Consider the following 14,205-nt stretch of genomic DNA (forward strand, 5'->3'; position numbering starts at 1 on the left):
CAGTCTGCCTTGGATAAATATTTGGGGAACTTCTATGCCCCGTGAAGCCATCAATCAATGTGATGAATGTCCGTTTCCCCGATTGCTTTTCCTACCTTCCAGCCTTTTTTTTGCTTATCAACTGATAGTTCTCAGCCATTTGGAATTAAAAACCAATTGCACGACAATTAGTGATTTCCAGGTCTGCTCTAGGTACTTATTCTATGAATTGTGTACCTAAAACTATGAGTACATACAGTGGTGACCTGTTGTAAGGTATGAACTGTACCTTGGACTGATTCTTTGCCGTCACACGTATAATAAAAAATTATACTTTTTTTTAATTATTTGCATTAATTCACAATAATCTAAAAATAAGTACACAATTTTGCTGTTCTCTTCCTTGCTGTATATTTATTTATTACAATTAATTTATTTTGTACAAGTTATTTATTTATAACAATGAATATCAAATTATTGCTTTTGAAACAGTTTTTTGAGAATACTAGGCACAACTCCCGGCCAGGAGGAGGAATACTTTTCGACAACAAATGGAATACAAAACGGAGAGGATACAAAAATGTGGGAAGAGCACCACAATACTGACGATATCCGAAAAGGAAATAAACAAAACAAAAACATTTAACAAACAATTCAAAACATATCTGTGGGCTGTGGGCAAAGCAAAGCTCGCTGGATAATTTTATACATATTTTCGTGGTTTGAGCACACTGGAGCTCTCTACTCCTCTTCCTCGCCGTCCAGGATGGCCTTGAAGCTGAAGGGCTGGAAGGCATAGCCCAGGCCCTCGTAGAACTTGCTCATGAACTCCACCCAGTGCAGACGCAGGGTGTGCAGGAAGGCGGACAGACCCTCCATCAGGACCAGAATGGCCAAGGTGAACAGGCACCAGGCGCCGAAGATGAGGAAGAGTCCGATGGCGCCGCCCACTCCGGACATCTTCAGACCCAGCGACAACACCATGTTCCACAGCACCTCGGAGAGCTCTGCAATGCACAAGGGGTTAATAGAGAGGCCATCTAACAGCTCCACAGGAACACTTACGGGCATGGGCCAGGGACAGAGCCCAGAGACGCAGATAAGAGGCAGTGTGCGAGATGGTACTGAGCACATATTCGATGGTGTGGATGGCCTGGTGAATGTAGACCTCGCTCATGGGCTCATCATCGTGACCGTGGGCGCCTCCTGCGTTCTCCTCGTTTCCGGAGAAGCCCGTGGGCAGAGGGGTCTCGCCTTCGGCCAGCTCCATGTTGCCGGTCAGCTGGCCATTGTGCTTGGCCTGTCCAGGAGAAGGGAATAACAAATTAATATTAATATTAAGAGGAGCGGATCTCAGTGTTGAGGGAGACCTACATGAGCATTGTTCTTGCGGGTGAACTTGATGTAGAGGGGCTTGCCCAGCAGCATCCAGGGAATGCAGCACAGGCCGACGAGCACGAAGGCCTTCTGCACCTGCGGCTGGGATTCGAACATGAATTCGTTGCATCCCTTGGGCGGTGGTGTGTTCTTGAACAGCATCATGTTGATGAACATGATCAGGACGGACGGAGCACAACCGGGTGTCTCGGCCTGGATGTCTGTCTTGGCGTTGTAGCTAACCCACTTGAAGAACCTTTAAAACAGAATCCGTTTTAGAAAATATACAGGAAATATATTCGAATCCCACTCACATCATGAACACCATGTATCCGAAGAGCAGCAGCAGGAAGAGGATCTGGGGCACAAACTCCAGGAAGATGGAAGCGTAGCGCTTGAAGTGGGTGAAGTTAACCACGGACATGCACACACCAAACACCATGTGCAGGACACCAAAGATGATCGAGAGCTTCATCTTGAAGCTGTTCAGGAAGATGATCTTGTTGTCGGCCAGCTGCCACACGGGATCCAGACCGAAGGGATAGACGCCGTGGGTGGAGCTATTGGGCGGCATCTGCAGGCTGGGATTGCTCAGCACAGTCGTGGTGTTGTAGTTGTTGCTCCAACGCGATCCAAACAGGTTCATCGACTTGGAGAAGATATCGTTGTAGACCAATCCGGTGTAGCAGGCAAAGAGACCCATCAGCAGAATGATGTAGCGGCCGCCGAAGAAGATGTTCCAGATCTCGCCACCGTTACGGATACGGACCAGTTTTTTCTCGGAGAGAACCATCCAGGCGCCAAAGAGAACCAGAATGAGGCCGTGGCCCAGATCGCCGAACATCACGGCGAACAGGAAGGGGAAGGTAATGCAGGTGTACAGAGCGGGATTGGCCTCCCTGTAAGAGGCCACGCCGTAGGCATCGATCAAGTTCTGGAAGCCACGAGTGAACTTGTTGGTCCTGTTGAAGGTCGGCGGCTGCTCGTTGGTATCGATCACGTTGAGGAACGAGGGAATGGTGCTGCCCACGGCAGCAGATCCATCGGAGAGGGCCTTCTGGACGATGGGCAGATCCTTGGTGGGCACCCAGCACTCGCCGATCAGGCACTTCTTGGTCACGTCCATGTTGAACAGATTGAGCGTGTGGTAGATGGCCTTCATCTTCTTGACCATAATGGACCACGAGGGCAGATTCTTGGACACGGTGGCCAAAACCCGGCTGCGGTGATCCTCCGTCTGGCTGAGGACGAGCTTCAGGTCCTCCAGGCGAGTGCGCACATTGCGCACCATCTCCTCGCGCTCGTTGTGGGAGCTGGGACAGGGGTAAAGCGAGGCGTGGAAGCCGGTGCACACCTTCTTGATGCGGTTCTTCAGCTGCTCGCCCTGGAAGAAGGCCACGAAGACGGTCTTGTAGATGGGATGGCCCGTAGCCGGATCGTTAAGTGGCTCGTCCAGATCGGAGCGCTTGAGGAAGACATTGCCGCGCGAGATGCGCCACAACATCCTCTCGAAAGCGAACACACGCTCGCGGTTGATCACGCCGGCCACAAAGCCAAGTCGGCCGCGGTGCTGGGCAGTAGCCTCGTCCACGCCACCAGCCCGGTTGGTAGAGTCCAGGTTGAGCACCTCCTGGTCCGAGAAGAAGCCCTGCGTGTTCTCCAGCACCTTGCGGAGCTCGGTAAGCTCCAGGTAGTTGGACTTCATGTTCACCTCGTTCTGGGCCAGCTCGATCATCTCCGACTCGGTCTTCTCCAGGTGAGCCTCCAGATCGATGATCTCGCGTGGGTTCGGGGCCCGCGGAATGTCATCCTGGATGTCCGGCAGCACGATGCCGTCCTTCTTGATCTCCGTCTCGATGTAGCGGATCTTGCGCTCCAGCTCATCGCAGCGACGCACCTCGGTGACGAACTTTCGCTGGAAGGCGTTGACGTTCACGTTCAGCTGGAGAGAGGATCTTCGATTAGTGGTGGCGCCAAGGGGCAACTACAATCCGTACTTACGTCGCGGAACTGCACGCAGCCGGTTTCGCCCAGCTCAGATACGGAGGTGTACGCGGCCTCCGGCTGAATAAACATCTGGCAGAGTGCCATTTCCTCACTTCGGAACATGTCCCCCATCTTGGCGACTGCTTACGTTCCCTGTGAACAAGAGAGGAGGCATTGGCCAGGGGGATTAGTTTCGGCATTCCGCAGACGTGCAATTAAAATAAAGAATAGCGACCACGATTTGTTTTTCGCCATCGTATGGCTTTGGTCTTTGGTCAGGAGAGGGAATATGCGATAAACAATAGTTTCACTTGGCCAAAAAATAAGTCAAAACTAACTTACATTTATATTATTTAATATAGTGTCAAATATACAAAAAGATCATGTTTTATCTTATTTTGTATCAATCTTCCTTGCTATCCTTCCTCATAATTTAACCAAAAACATAAGTAAATTTTATAATAAGTAAATTACATTTTAAAGGCATTTTTGTCTCAGTGCATCTTCGCCCCCTATTCAACCCGACATATTTATGTACAAAATTTCGCCTGCTTGCTCTGCAAATGATTCTATTTATTTATTTGTCTTTCATTTGTTTTTCTTTGGTGTGGAAAGGCAATCACTCTATTTTCAGCTCCATATGGCGCTCGGACCCGGCGGTGCTTTCATCACAACCATAGAATCAAACAAGTAGAGTCCATATACTAAGCCCAAAAAAGTTTCCACTTCTCAATTATAATACCCAGTCACGTTCTAACTGAATTTAAAAGCAAAATCACGTAACTCCTATCGGATTGTTGAGTAAACAAATAGAAGAGCTGCTTTGTATTGACTTCGAAGATAAAGGAATCGAACATTAACTGAATTTTCAAATTTTTAAACAGTGCTCAGTTTAATAGATAGGTAAGAAAGCGATCTAAAGAATTGTTAGAAGACTTGTAAAAGTAGACGGAAGTACTTTTAAAAATTTTACAAAGTGCGATCACAACTAAAATTGTATTATTATATGTGCATATAAGCACAGTTCCAATTTTTGGAACCTACCTATTTATGATCCAAATATAAACGCAGCAATAAAGATTAGTTCAACACAAAGTCAAATTCATTGTTGATAGATTTCCTTCCTGCCAGACCAGATGGCATGACTATATTTTAAGTTTATAAAGATATTATTTTGTGGAAATTCATATAGTTATATCTTACAGTTACCCGTATTATCTAGTTAAGAAATAACTTGGCTTTACGCCTTTATCTTACTGTGGAAACGAACTTATTTACCAGAGCTATCTCGATACTGCTGCAATATTGTTTACAGCCGTAAGTAAGAAAACAACTTTTATCGCTGCGTCGACTCAAAATGCACTGACACTTCCTCAAGAAAGCTTAACACCACAAAACATATGGGGGTTTTAATATAAATTATGATTATGGCAAATTAACTGATAATTTTCAGTTTATCAGGGACTGTCAGTCAGGCCTGGCCCGCCATGTGCAAATAGAGCTGACTTCTCCCAAAAAAATCGGTGGAAGTCAGATAATGCAAGTAATTGGCTTGCCTCCGCACTGACGCATCTGTGGGCGGGTCGAAGCGAAGGTGGGCGAGGTCCTGGGCAGGGCAGCAGTAGTAGTAGTCAGCCGTCTGGTGGTGGTGTCTGCACTCGAGAGCATTTCGCCATTTCGCAGTGTACACACAGACGACATCAAGGTTTGATGTGACATCATCGGCCAAACAGTCAACGACACGGCGACGTCAGCCTCGCACATTATCGAACTTTAATGGTCCCCCGGACTACATATGGTCCCGGTTCTCCCCCCACACGGAATCCGAATCCCATCCAAATTCCCGTTCTCCGACAGGAGAGAAGAATTAGCTTTTGCTTTTTGCGGTAGATATAAAACGTATGATGTGTTATATGTAGGACATACTATATTTATGCAGAACTTTTGTGCACTGAAAACATTAGGACTAAACGAGTGGTATGGAAAATAAAAAAAAAAACAATAATATATTTAATATACATAATATATATTTTTATACATAAACCCCAACTATTAAGAATGATTCATTTCCGAGGCTTGGTAGTGATTATTTTGTTGAGCCTCAGACTTTTGTTAGGACTTCTAGAGTTATTTTATCTTCCATTTGGGGATCTTTTTTGTGAATCAGCATTTCGACATTTGAGATATTAAAATGTATAAGTCCTGTTCTAATTAAAACCCCATTATATTAATAAAAATATAACAAAACATAAAAAAAATATAAAACAATAGAGTAGTTATTAGATTTACGACACTGCTAATTATCTCTCTCTGTAGGGGCGTTCGAGTCATTTGTAAAACAGCATTAAAATAACAAAACCATGGCCCAGACAATTGGCCTGCTGCCAGGGACCGGGGACGTCATGGATATTCACGAAAACCCCATCCAACCATCAGTGCTTTGTTAGATCCATCAATCACATAACAGGACCACCAACATCTCTACAGTAGGAGTAAGAACACAATCGGAGTTCCCCTCATGCCTTGTGCTATCGAGTTCCCGGGAAGAATGGGAAATGGGATCCACTTGATGCTCCCATAGCCTGTTGCTCTGCCCGGCATATCTTTTGCTTTTTTCGCTTACTTTGACACTTTTATCAGGCCAACTTATACAAATATGTAAGAGTGTGTGCTGGCTGGCACTTTGTTGGTTTTTTCTGGGTCTTTGGGCCGGTTGTTTGCTAAAAATAGCAGAGTCATGAAATTCGCAGCCTTAATTGCACTTATTATTAATTACGAATACGCGTCCAATTGTCGGGTCATGAAAGATCGTTTTAGAATGTTTGCCAGTTCAATTGTTTGTAGTTTTTATAGCTATATTAGCCTAGTATTGGCGTGCGCCGAAGCAGAAACGTAGGAGGGAAATCCATATAGACTGGGTTTCCAATATAACGGCGGCTACTTGTTCATTTTTACAATGTCATTTAGTGCATTTTAAACTATTTTATAGTGCAATTAACGAACTTACACCTTGTACACACTCAAATGTCTTACGAAGGTTAAATTTCTGTAAACTTTTCAAGGTTTAGGTTCCATTAAAGACTGGGTTTGAATATACTGCGACTTTTTATTATTTATGGATTTCAAAGAATAACAAATATGTAATTACCTTAGGTCTCTTTATACTAATTTCTATATTTATTTTATTTTCTTATTAACAAAAAACCGTCACTTTATAAGCTTTAACTAATTTAAAACATTAATAAGGGACTGACTAATACAATTTGAGGGTACTCGTAAAATATGTAAAAGAGGGACTTGAGTGTATTTTCTTTGAGGAAATTCAGTAACTGAATTGCACGTTGATTAAAATTTAATCAAAAGGGTGGGTGGGTACTTGCTTATAAGGTTTATCGCCTGAGGGCGGAAATCACCACAGCTTGGACTCAACCCTGCCAGTACGCAGCAATACGATATCAGGCTATTATATAGACATTCGTATGTGTGTATTTGTAGGTACTACTGTACACAGTCGTTGCTTATAAACACCATATTCAGACGAGGACAAACAAAGCACTCTATTTGTAAATATTTATTCATTTCTCTTGAATTAATTGGCAACTTTTTCGTAACTCGATGATTGGAAAACAGGTATTTATTTCAATTGAACTCGCCTGATCAAGTGCTGCTTTCGTTTTAATAAATTGAATTCACCGAAAACTGGAAACTCGAATTTCGAATTCCCAATTGCCCAATATCGCTCGCACGCACGCACAGCTCGAACACGAAAAAAACACTGAAAACGTTGAAAACACCGAGGCGGCGAAACAGCTGCGCTAACTGTAAACCAGTTCAACTTCAAAACAACAACTAGGCGCTAAGCGACGTCGTAGCCATTGCCGTTTGCTATCCGCTTCTCGCCTCTCTCCTTCTCCTCTCTGTTCGCTCCTCTTTGCTGGTCATTTTCGTGAGTGGACTCTAGCCTTGCGTGCGGGTGTGTGGGTGCCAACCACCTCCAAATACAGTTAGACTTTTATGATAACCAATATTTATCTATAATCATAGTTAATCTTACTATTTATTTCCCTATAAAAATTTTTTTAATCGTATACTTAATATTTACTCTGAAGAAGCCGAAAAGTATGCTTTGGTTTTTATCAATGGCAGATCAATAAATATTTTGCAGCCTACTTTTGACAGACTTTACCAGGAGATTTTGAAAAAAAAAACTATTTTTATTTAATTTAGTTTTAATATTTTCGAATGTTCTCTACCTTATATTTTTCCAATTCGATAACTTATTAACTCTACTTTCAAACTCAAATTTGGACAATTAGGAATTTAAATTATTGGAGCTCAACTGTAGTTCAAATGCAGCTGTTGTTGTTGCTCCTGTCTCACACACGCGAGTTGTGGGTGAGCCTTAATCACATTTAATCGACGGAGAGGGACATACGGTGGGAGATAGAGCTAAGAAGAGAGCGGTGACATTGACAGCCCCCTGTTTTTGGGAGCGGGCGCACGCCCATGTGAGTGTAGGCTAATACTAATATCGCTACGCTTCGAAGTTTCGTTCACTATTCGCTCTGTTTTGTTTGTTTCTCTCTAATTTTCTTCTCTCTATCTTGCTTCTCTCTGGTTCTCCCATTTTTAGTGCTCTCTTGCTGCTATTTGTTGTTAATTCGAATGCGAATATAACTTCTACTTTTTATTGAGAGCGTTCATTTTTATGACAATTCCATTTTTTCCTCGCCGAGTAATTAAGACTTTTACGTACATATATGTACATATACATACATATATAATATCTATGTGAATCCACATACAAAGACGATCGGCAGAAGAGAGGCCCATCCCATACTCATCTTTATTAACGCCAATTGTCAATTCAATTGATTTTCCAAAACTGCTTCTGTGGGAGCAAAGTAAAGAAAACTACTAAAGCACTTCAGTTGCGTCACAAATCCAAATTATGCCCATATGGCACAGACTTATCAGAAAGGTAATTGGTGGCAGAGAACTAAAAATAAATGGGAGTTGTAAAACAGAAGCGCGAACCCATAAACTAATGTTAAACACATGGCTATTAACCTATTTATGTACCCCAGATTCTTAAGTCAACATAAGGTACATTTATCCCAGACTTGTATAACACCAATAATAAAATGTTTTTAAAAACAATCCTAAGACAATCCTATCTTAACAGTATCAGATATGGGTTTTGGGAAAACTATAATTCTACAATTTCATTGAGAATTGCCATGTTTCGATGGCATTCCCAGAGGTCTTTGTCGTAATGCCGATAAGCTTTCGGCTGGGGAGTTGCGCAACTGGAGATCTGGGACTCGAGTGGCGGGGCTTTATAAGACTTATATGCACTCGTACTTGAGATCTGGGATTTCTTGATTTCTCGAACGTTCAGATTTTCCATTCATAAACGGGCTCTGCTGCTGCTGCTGGCTAATCAGCTAAAGTTGATTGATCGGTGGGAAGTGCGACGACGACGGGGAATTTATAGAGTGATCCATAAATCATAATCGACTGGAATTTATTGTGTGCTATTACTCGGAGCTATATTGAAGTACTCGATCGAGCTAAGCTTTTGACTCTAGGTTTCTTTTCCGTTCTAGCAGAAGATTTTTCTAGGCCGACCACAAGCCCCGGAGATCACATGATACCCGTATTATTTGATTGCATAAAACTCGAAAACTCGCGACTCTGTGGGAGAGCGCGACTCACAGATATTCATACATACAAATGCTGGCCCAGTATCTGTGTGCTCGACCAACACTCACACTGCCGCAATATGACACGCATGACGACGACCACTACATATCTCAGAGATACTCGCGGGCTCCAGACAGAGACGGAGCTAGAGCGCTCTGACTTTACCTGTGACTTCGGGCAGGTGGGAGCGCCGTTTGCACAATGGGTCCCATGACAGCCGAGGTGACCCCTCCCCTCTGACTAACTGACTAACTAGCTACTTGCTATCACTGAGCATCGTCACGTGCCGAAATGCAGGCGAATCTGCTGGAGCACGTGCTCTCCGAGATGCTTTTGCATCTTTTGCGGTCTAAAATCTATGACACACTTTCTTGCCTCGGCTCAAGAGAACCAGAGATCGATCACCTTGAACCCACTGGGTTAGTCGAGTTTTGCGGGATCTTTGCCTGGGATTCGCTTACCTTCACAGCTCCGAAAACGCTTTAGAATGTCAAAGACACCACAGATTCGAGTCCCCGCGAGTACGAGCGATAAATTTAGAACTTGTTTGTTGCCGACCGAGAGTATCTGACTGAGTGCCTGAGTATCTGTATCTCAAGCGGAGCGCACGTCTGCTCACCGCCAGCGATCGACTGCGTTTAAATTTGGCACTCGCCGCGACCAGCGGCGGCTCTAGAACCCGCTCGCCAATCGGCTCTCTGCCGCCGCCTCTCTATAAAACTCACACAGTTGCTATATCTTCGGATCGGGCCATGTATGATCAGGGAGGCAGCACAACAGGGGCCGTTATCAGGAATCAAAAATCGACAAATACCCGCACTAAAGTCGAAACTCTTCAAGTACTACATATGTACGGTCCGCATTGCGTAGCCACTAGCCACCGCCTCTATCAATTTAAATTAATAACGGTTCAGCCGAGTAATTCCCTGTTCCAGATAAGACAACCTGATATTGATAGTTGTTTGTTTTGGTTTTGTCAGCCTTTATAAATCGCCCCTCTTGTCGGCCCTAGCAACTGCCAGGGGGGTACACGGGTGTAAAGCGGTAAGGGTAAAAATGGTAGTTGATAAATTTATACTACCCTTTCTATTTTTGGGCAAACCTCTTGACTTTTGATTTAACGGCTGTCTTCTGTTCAGAAAAAAAAGAACCAATTGTTTCTCGGAAGTGTTTAAACCTTTGAAATCAATTAATCATAAACAATATATTTCCAAGAAGACCATAAAGTTGTTGAAACTTTGTTTTAAATAGCTTGTCAAATATTCTTAAAATATAGTTCTATTTATCTATTGCAAATATGTAATCTTATCAATCATATTTTGATCTTTTTTGGATGTATTATTATTCAAAAATTACGTAAAACTGGTTTTATGAAATTAAAATGTATATTTTACCCCTATATCTTATAATTTTATTAATTATTTTTATTATTATTATTAAGAGATAAACACCCTGTTTTTAAGCCGAAGATCAATAACGGTTGCGTTTTAGTGATGTGTCAAAATCATCGATAGTCGCCACAGAACATCGGTTTTTTCCGCCTCTAACGCGTTTTGGCTTTCTTCTTAATTTATCAAAACGGTCACACCCTGCCTTTGTTTTTATTTTGTTTTTCGAAGCCCTAACAAAATCGCATTTAATTTCTTTTAAATACGCAAAAATCATGTCCAATAACGGCTACCGCCAACTGCCCAGCGGCGGCGACTACGACAGCCGCCAAGCGCAGCTGTCGGCCAACATGAACGATGTGCTGCAACGCACTACAGACAGTATCCAGAGATCCAACCAGATTGCCATCGAAACGGAGAACATGGGAGTGGAGGTAAGTACATAATACCTAGGGATTAGCCGGCTTGTTTATATATGTTTGCATTCCAACAGGTGCTGGGCGAACTGGGCGAGCAGAGGGAGTCACTGCTGCGCACCACACGACGACTGGAGGACGCCGACCAGGATCTGTCCAAGTCACGTGCCATTATTCGGAAGTTGAGCAGGGAGGTGCTCTACAACAAGATCATTCTGATACTCATAATCATACTGGAGGTGGGCATTCTGGTTGGTCTGTTGGTGCTGAAGTTTGCCCACCTGTGAGCCGCAGCGATTGTATTCCAAAGTTATAGCCACGCATTATCGATGGACTATTTTTATGTTTAAAATTGTTGTGTCAACACTATGCCTTAGCCACTAACATTAAGTTGTAACAAAAGTATCCAAATATGTGTATAAAATGGAAATAAAAGATAATTCACATACACTTTGTAGGTTAATGCATCTAAGAGTGCTTGATTGATTATGTTTATTCATGTTCGCTAATAACGTCAATGCCTCAGACACCTATAATATGTATGTATGTTATGTATGGTAGTAAAACACAGATAAAATACGAATTGGACTTCGCAAGTCCTGCCCAATCCCCATGCATATTTGTTATAACAATGATAATATGTAGTTTATAGCAGCACTTGATGATGTGCCACGACTATTTGGCAAAAAGCAACAGTAATTACACTCAGGGTCGACATCTAGAACATCTTGAACAATGTCTGCATAATACTTGATCTAACGATTAACGGCTACACACATAAGTACGGGCATCTCTGGCGGATGCCCTGTTCGAGAGGTGTTTTTGGGCTCCGAGGGGGCTGCCTGCTTATCCTTCTTTGGGAGCAGCTCCCCCCTTTAACCGCCTTCAATTGTCCTTGGGCAGGACGATGGACCAGCCAAAGACGCGACGATCGAAGCCACAGGAGAAGAGATCGCAGTCCAGCAGCGGCTCCTCCGCCCAGGCCACAGAGGACACCATCCGTCGATGACCCTGGCGACTGGTGCGCGGCAATCTGGCCACCCTTTGTCCATTCAAGTCAAACAGCCGGATCTGGCGATTGTCATGTGGTATTGCGATGATCCCACCGCTGGAAACGGCCAGGCGGTTTACCGAGGAATCTGTCCGGATCGTGGCCAAGGCCGAGCGCATATTGCGCAGCTCCCACACCTTGATGGTGCGGTCATCCGATCCGGACACCACTTTATCATCCCGCGCAAACACACTCGAGGTAACCGTTTCCGTGTGGCCCTGGAACACAGAAACCGCGGGAATGGCCTCTCGGAAGTCCCACAGCCGGAACGTGGTATCCCTGGAGGCGGTCACTACCAAGCGCTGTGTGGGATGCGCTGAAACGTGGGTCAGCTCGTGGTCGTGCCCCGTCAGCGGCTGCAGTGGCTGGCCTGTTTCCACGTCCCACAATATGGCGGTCCTGTCCCAGCTGCCGGTGATGATCTGGTCCATCGAGGAAAGCCAGTCTGCGGCCACCACAACGGACAGGTGGCCACCGGGGCCTGTAAACTCACACAACGGTGTGCGCAAGGTGTCCACGCGATCGCGATCCTCCACCTGCTCATCGCTGTCGTCCAGCTCCTCCTCCGACGAATGGCCCTTCCTGTGGGATGAAGGAAAATTGTAACCGAAGACCTACGTCTCTCTTTGGACACTTACTTCGACACCTCCCAGTTGACGGCCGCCTGCCAGATGTGGGCGGTTCCATCGCCGCTGCCAGTAAGCACGAGATCTCTATGCTTGTGGAACTTTATGGAGTTGACGGAGCCGGCGTGTCCTTGGTACTGCAGCAAGCACCGTGCACTCTCCACGCCCCAGATGCAAGCTGTATGATCGGCGGAAGCGGTGCCTATAATGGGCTGTCCCGCCTTAGCGGCCACCTGCCAAATTCCATCCTTATGTCCGCCAAACTCTCGCACCACAGTGCTGACCACTGTTGGAGCCTTGAAGCTGGACACGATGCGGCTCGTCTGGGCCTTGATCTTGTTGCTGGCCTTTGCCTTGCTGCCGCCGGTGGCGCTGCTCAGTTTGGCCTTTAGGCTTTTGTGTGTGCTGGAAGCGGCGGCCAGAAAGCTTGCGCCCACTTCATCCGTTTGGGTGGCGGGAGTGGCCAAAGCGGAGGAGGAAGAGGGAGCGCTCAGCACTCCTCCTGCGGTAGATCGTGGCTCCTGCAAGACCACGGTTTCCTTGGTGGCGTTGGCGATGTCCAGTTTATCCTGCACTGTAAAAAATTATTACCATTTATTATTGTTTTTTTTTTTTTTGCCAATTTAATGGAAACTTGAATGCACTTTGGATCCCCTGACACTCACAACTCTGATTCTCCAGGTAAAGCTGCTCGAACTCCCGCTCGATCTGGGCGAACAGGAAGTGGAGGCGTGCCCGGAAGGGTGCATCCTCCGGCACGGTGGCAACATCCTCCGTTAGGCTTGTCAGGCGTACAGCCCGCGTCTTGGTCGCCTTCATCTTCGGTTTGTTTGTGCTTCTTTGTGTATCTCGCAAGCGATTCGCTGGCGGCCGTTGTAGAATTCCGTTTCCTGTCGCTGGGCGCACAATGGAATCCAATTAGCGGTCACGGGATTTGCGAGTTAGCCCTGGCTGGCGCGTTATTGATCCATTTTCGCCTGGTTGCGACGGATTTGCTGTTTTTGCTGCTGCCTGCACTTGGTTTTCGCAATGATAATAAATGTGTGCGGGAGGGGCGAGCGGGGGGAACAGAGCGGAACAGCTGGCGGCGATGGGGATGTGTGTATCCAATCGGTGGATATCGATAGGCAGTAGTGCTATTGTGAATTGTTGCACTGAGAGAAATTGGGAACTCGAATACCAGCGCAAATTTTTGAGTATGACTTTTGGCATTTATAATGGAAATAAGGATTTTCTCATGGGGCCTAAGCAGTTAAAAAGCCTCTAGAGTTAATAATTTATAAATATGATGGGCGGTATAAAGCTGATTTTTAGAAAATAATTTTTTGTTTTTATTTTTTCATTTTAAGTAAAATATTAAATCGAAGCTGTATGCTGCTTTTGCAATAACGCAATAACTTTAATTTTCAAATTTGAGTAATGACGAATAAAATAAAAGTTAAATTGCAATACCTACTGAGCGGCTTATTTAAAAGATTGGCATTGTATTTTTTTAAGAGCCAAGTTAATGTAAGCTTTTAAAATTTAAATTTAGAAAATTTAAAAGGATTTTAAAGGAAAAAAAAATTGCTTTTAGTTTTGGTTTTTTAAATCTACGTTTTATTTTCACAGTGTAATGTTGAAGAAAGCAGTCAAAGGTTTGTGACCTGACTAAATCCAGTGCTGCCCAACTTTTC

At 44.6% G+C, this 14,205-nt stretch overlaps 3 protein-coding genes across 4 annotated transcripts; 1 reads left to right on the forward strand and 2 right to left on the reverse strand.

Moving 5' to 3' along the window:
* Nucleotides 1-373: 373 nt before the first annotated feature.
* Vha100-2 (V-type ATPase subunit a family protein Vha100-2) lies at nucleotides 374-9,693 on the reverse strand. Of its 2 annotated transcripts, none has more exons than XM_017176220.3 (6): nucleotides 9,510-9,693; nucleotides 3,358-3,495; nucleotides 1,671-3,298; nucleotides 1,354-1,612; nucleotides 1,045-1,279; nucleotides 374-986 (listed from the first exon to the last, which is right to left on the reverse strand). In XM_017176220.3, exons 2-6 carry the CDS (start codon nucleotides 3,472-3,474, stop codon nucleotides 721-723), a joined length of 2,505 nt encoding a protein of 834 aa, XP_017031709.1. In that variant the 5' UTR covers nucleotides 3,475-3,495; nucleotides 9,510-9,693; the 3' UTR covers nucleotides 374-720. The 2 variants fall into 2 exon arrangements, with proteins under 2 accessions (XP_017031709.1, XP_017031710.1); XM_017176221.3 differs by lacking the exon at nucleotides 9,510-9,693 and adding an exon at nucleotides 6,996-7,152.
* Nucleotides 9,694-10,618: 925 nt separating this feature from the next.
* Nucleotides 10,619-11,302, forward strand: Vti1b (Vesicle transport through interaction with t-SNAREs 1b). Its single transcript, XM_017176314.3, has 2 exons — nucleotides 10,619-10,870; nucleotides 10,930-11,302. Exons 1-2 carry the CDS (start codon nucleotides 10,712-10,714, stop codon nucleotides 11,137-11,139), a joined length of 369 nt encoding a protein of 122 aa, XP_017031803.1. The 5' UTR covers nucleotides 10,619-10,711; the 3' UTR covers nucleotides 11,140-11,302.
* On the reverse strand, nucleotides 11,299-13,907 carry Wdr37 (WD repeat domain 37). Its single transcript, XM_017176313.3, has 3 exons — nucleotides 13,195-13,907; nucleotides 12,542-13,103; nucleotides 11,299-12,485 (listed from the first exon to the last, which is right to left on the reverse strand). The coding sequence occupies exons 1-3, from the start codon at nucleotides 13,346-13,348 to the stop codon at nucleotides 11,738-11,740; spliced, it is 1,464 nt and encodes a 487-aa protein (XP_017031802.1). The 5' UTR covers nucleotides 13,349-13,907; the 3' UTR covers nucleotides 11,299-11,737.
* Nucleotides 13,908-14,205: the final 298 nt, after the last annotated feature.

Source organism: Drosophila kikkawai, chromosome 3R (genome assembly GCF_030179895.1).
Source record: "Drosophila kikkawai strain 14028-0561.14 chromosome 3R, DkikHiC1v2, whole genome shotgun sequence".
Lineage (NCBI taxonomy): Eukaryota > Metazoa > Arthropoda > Insecta > Diptera > Drosophilidae > Drosophila > Drosophila kikkawai.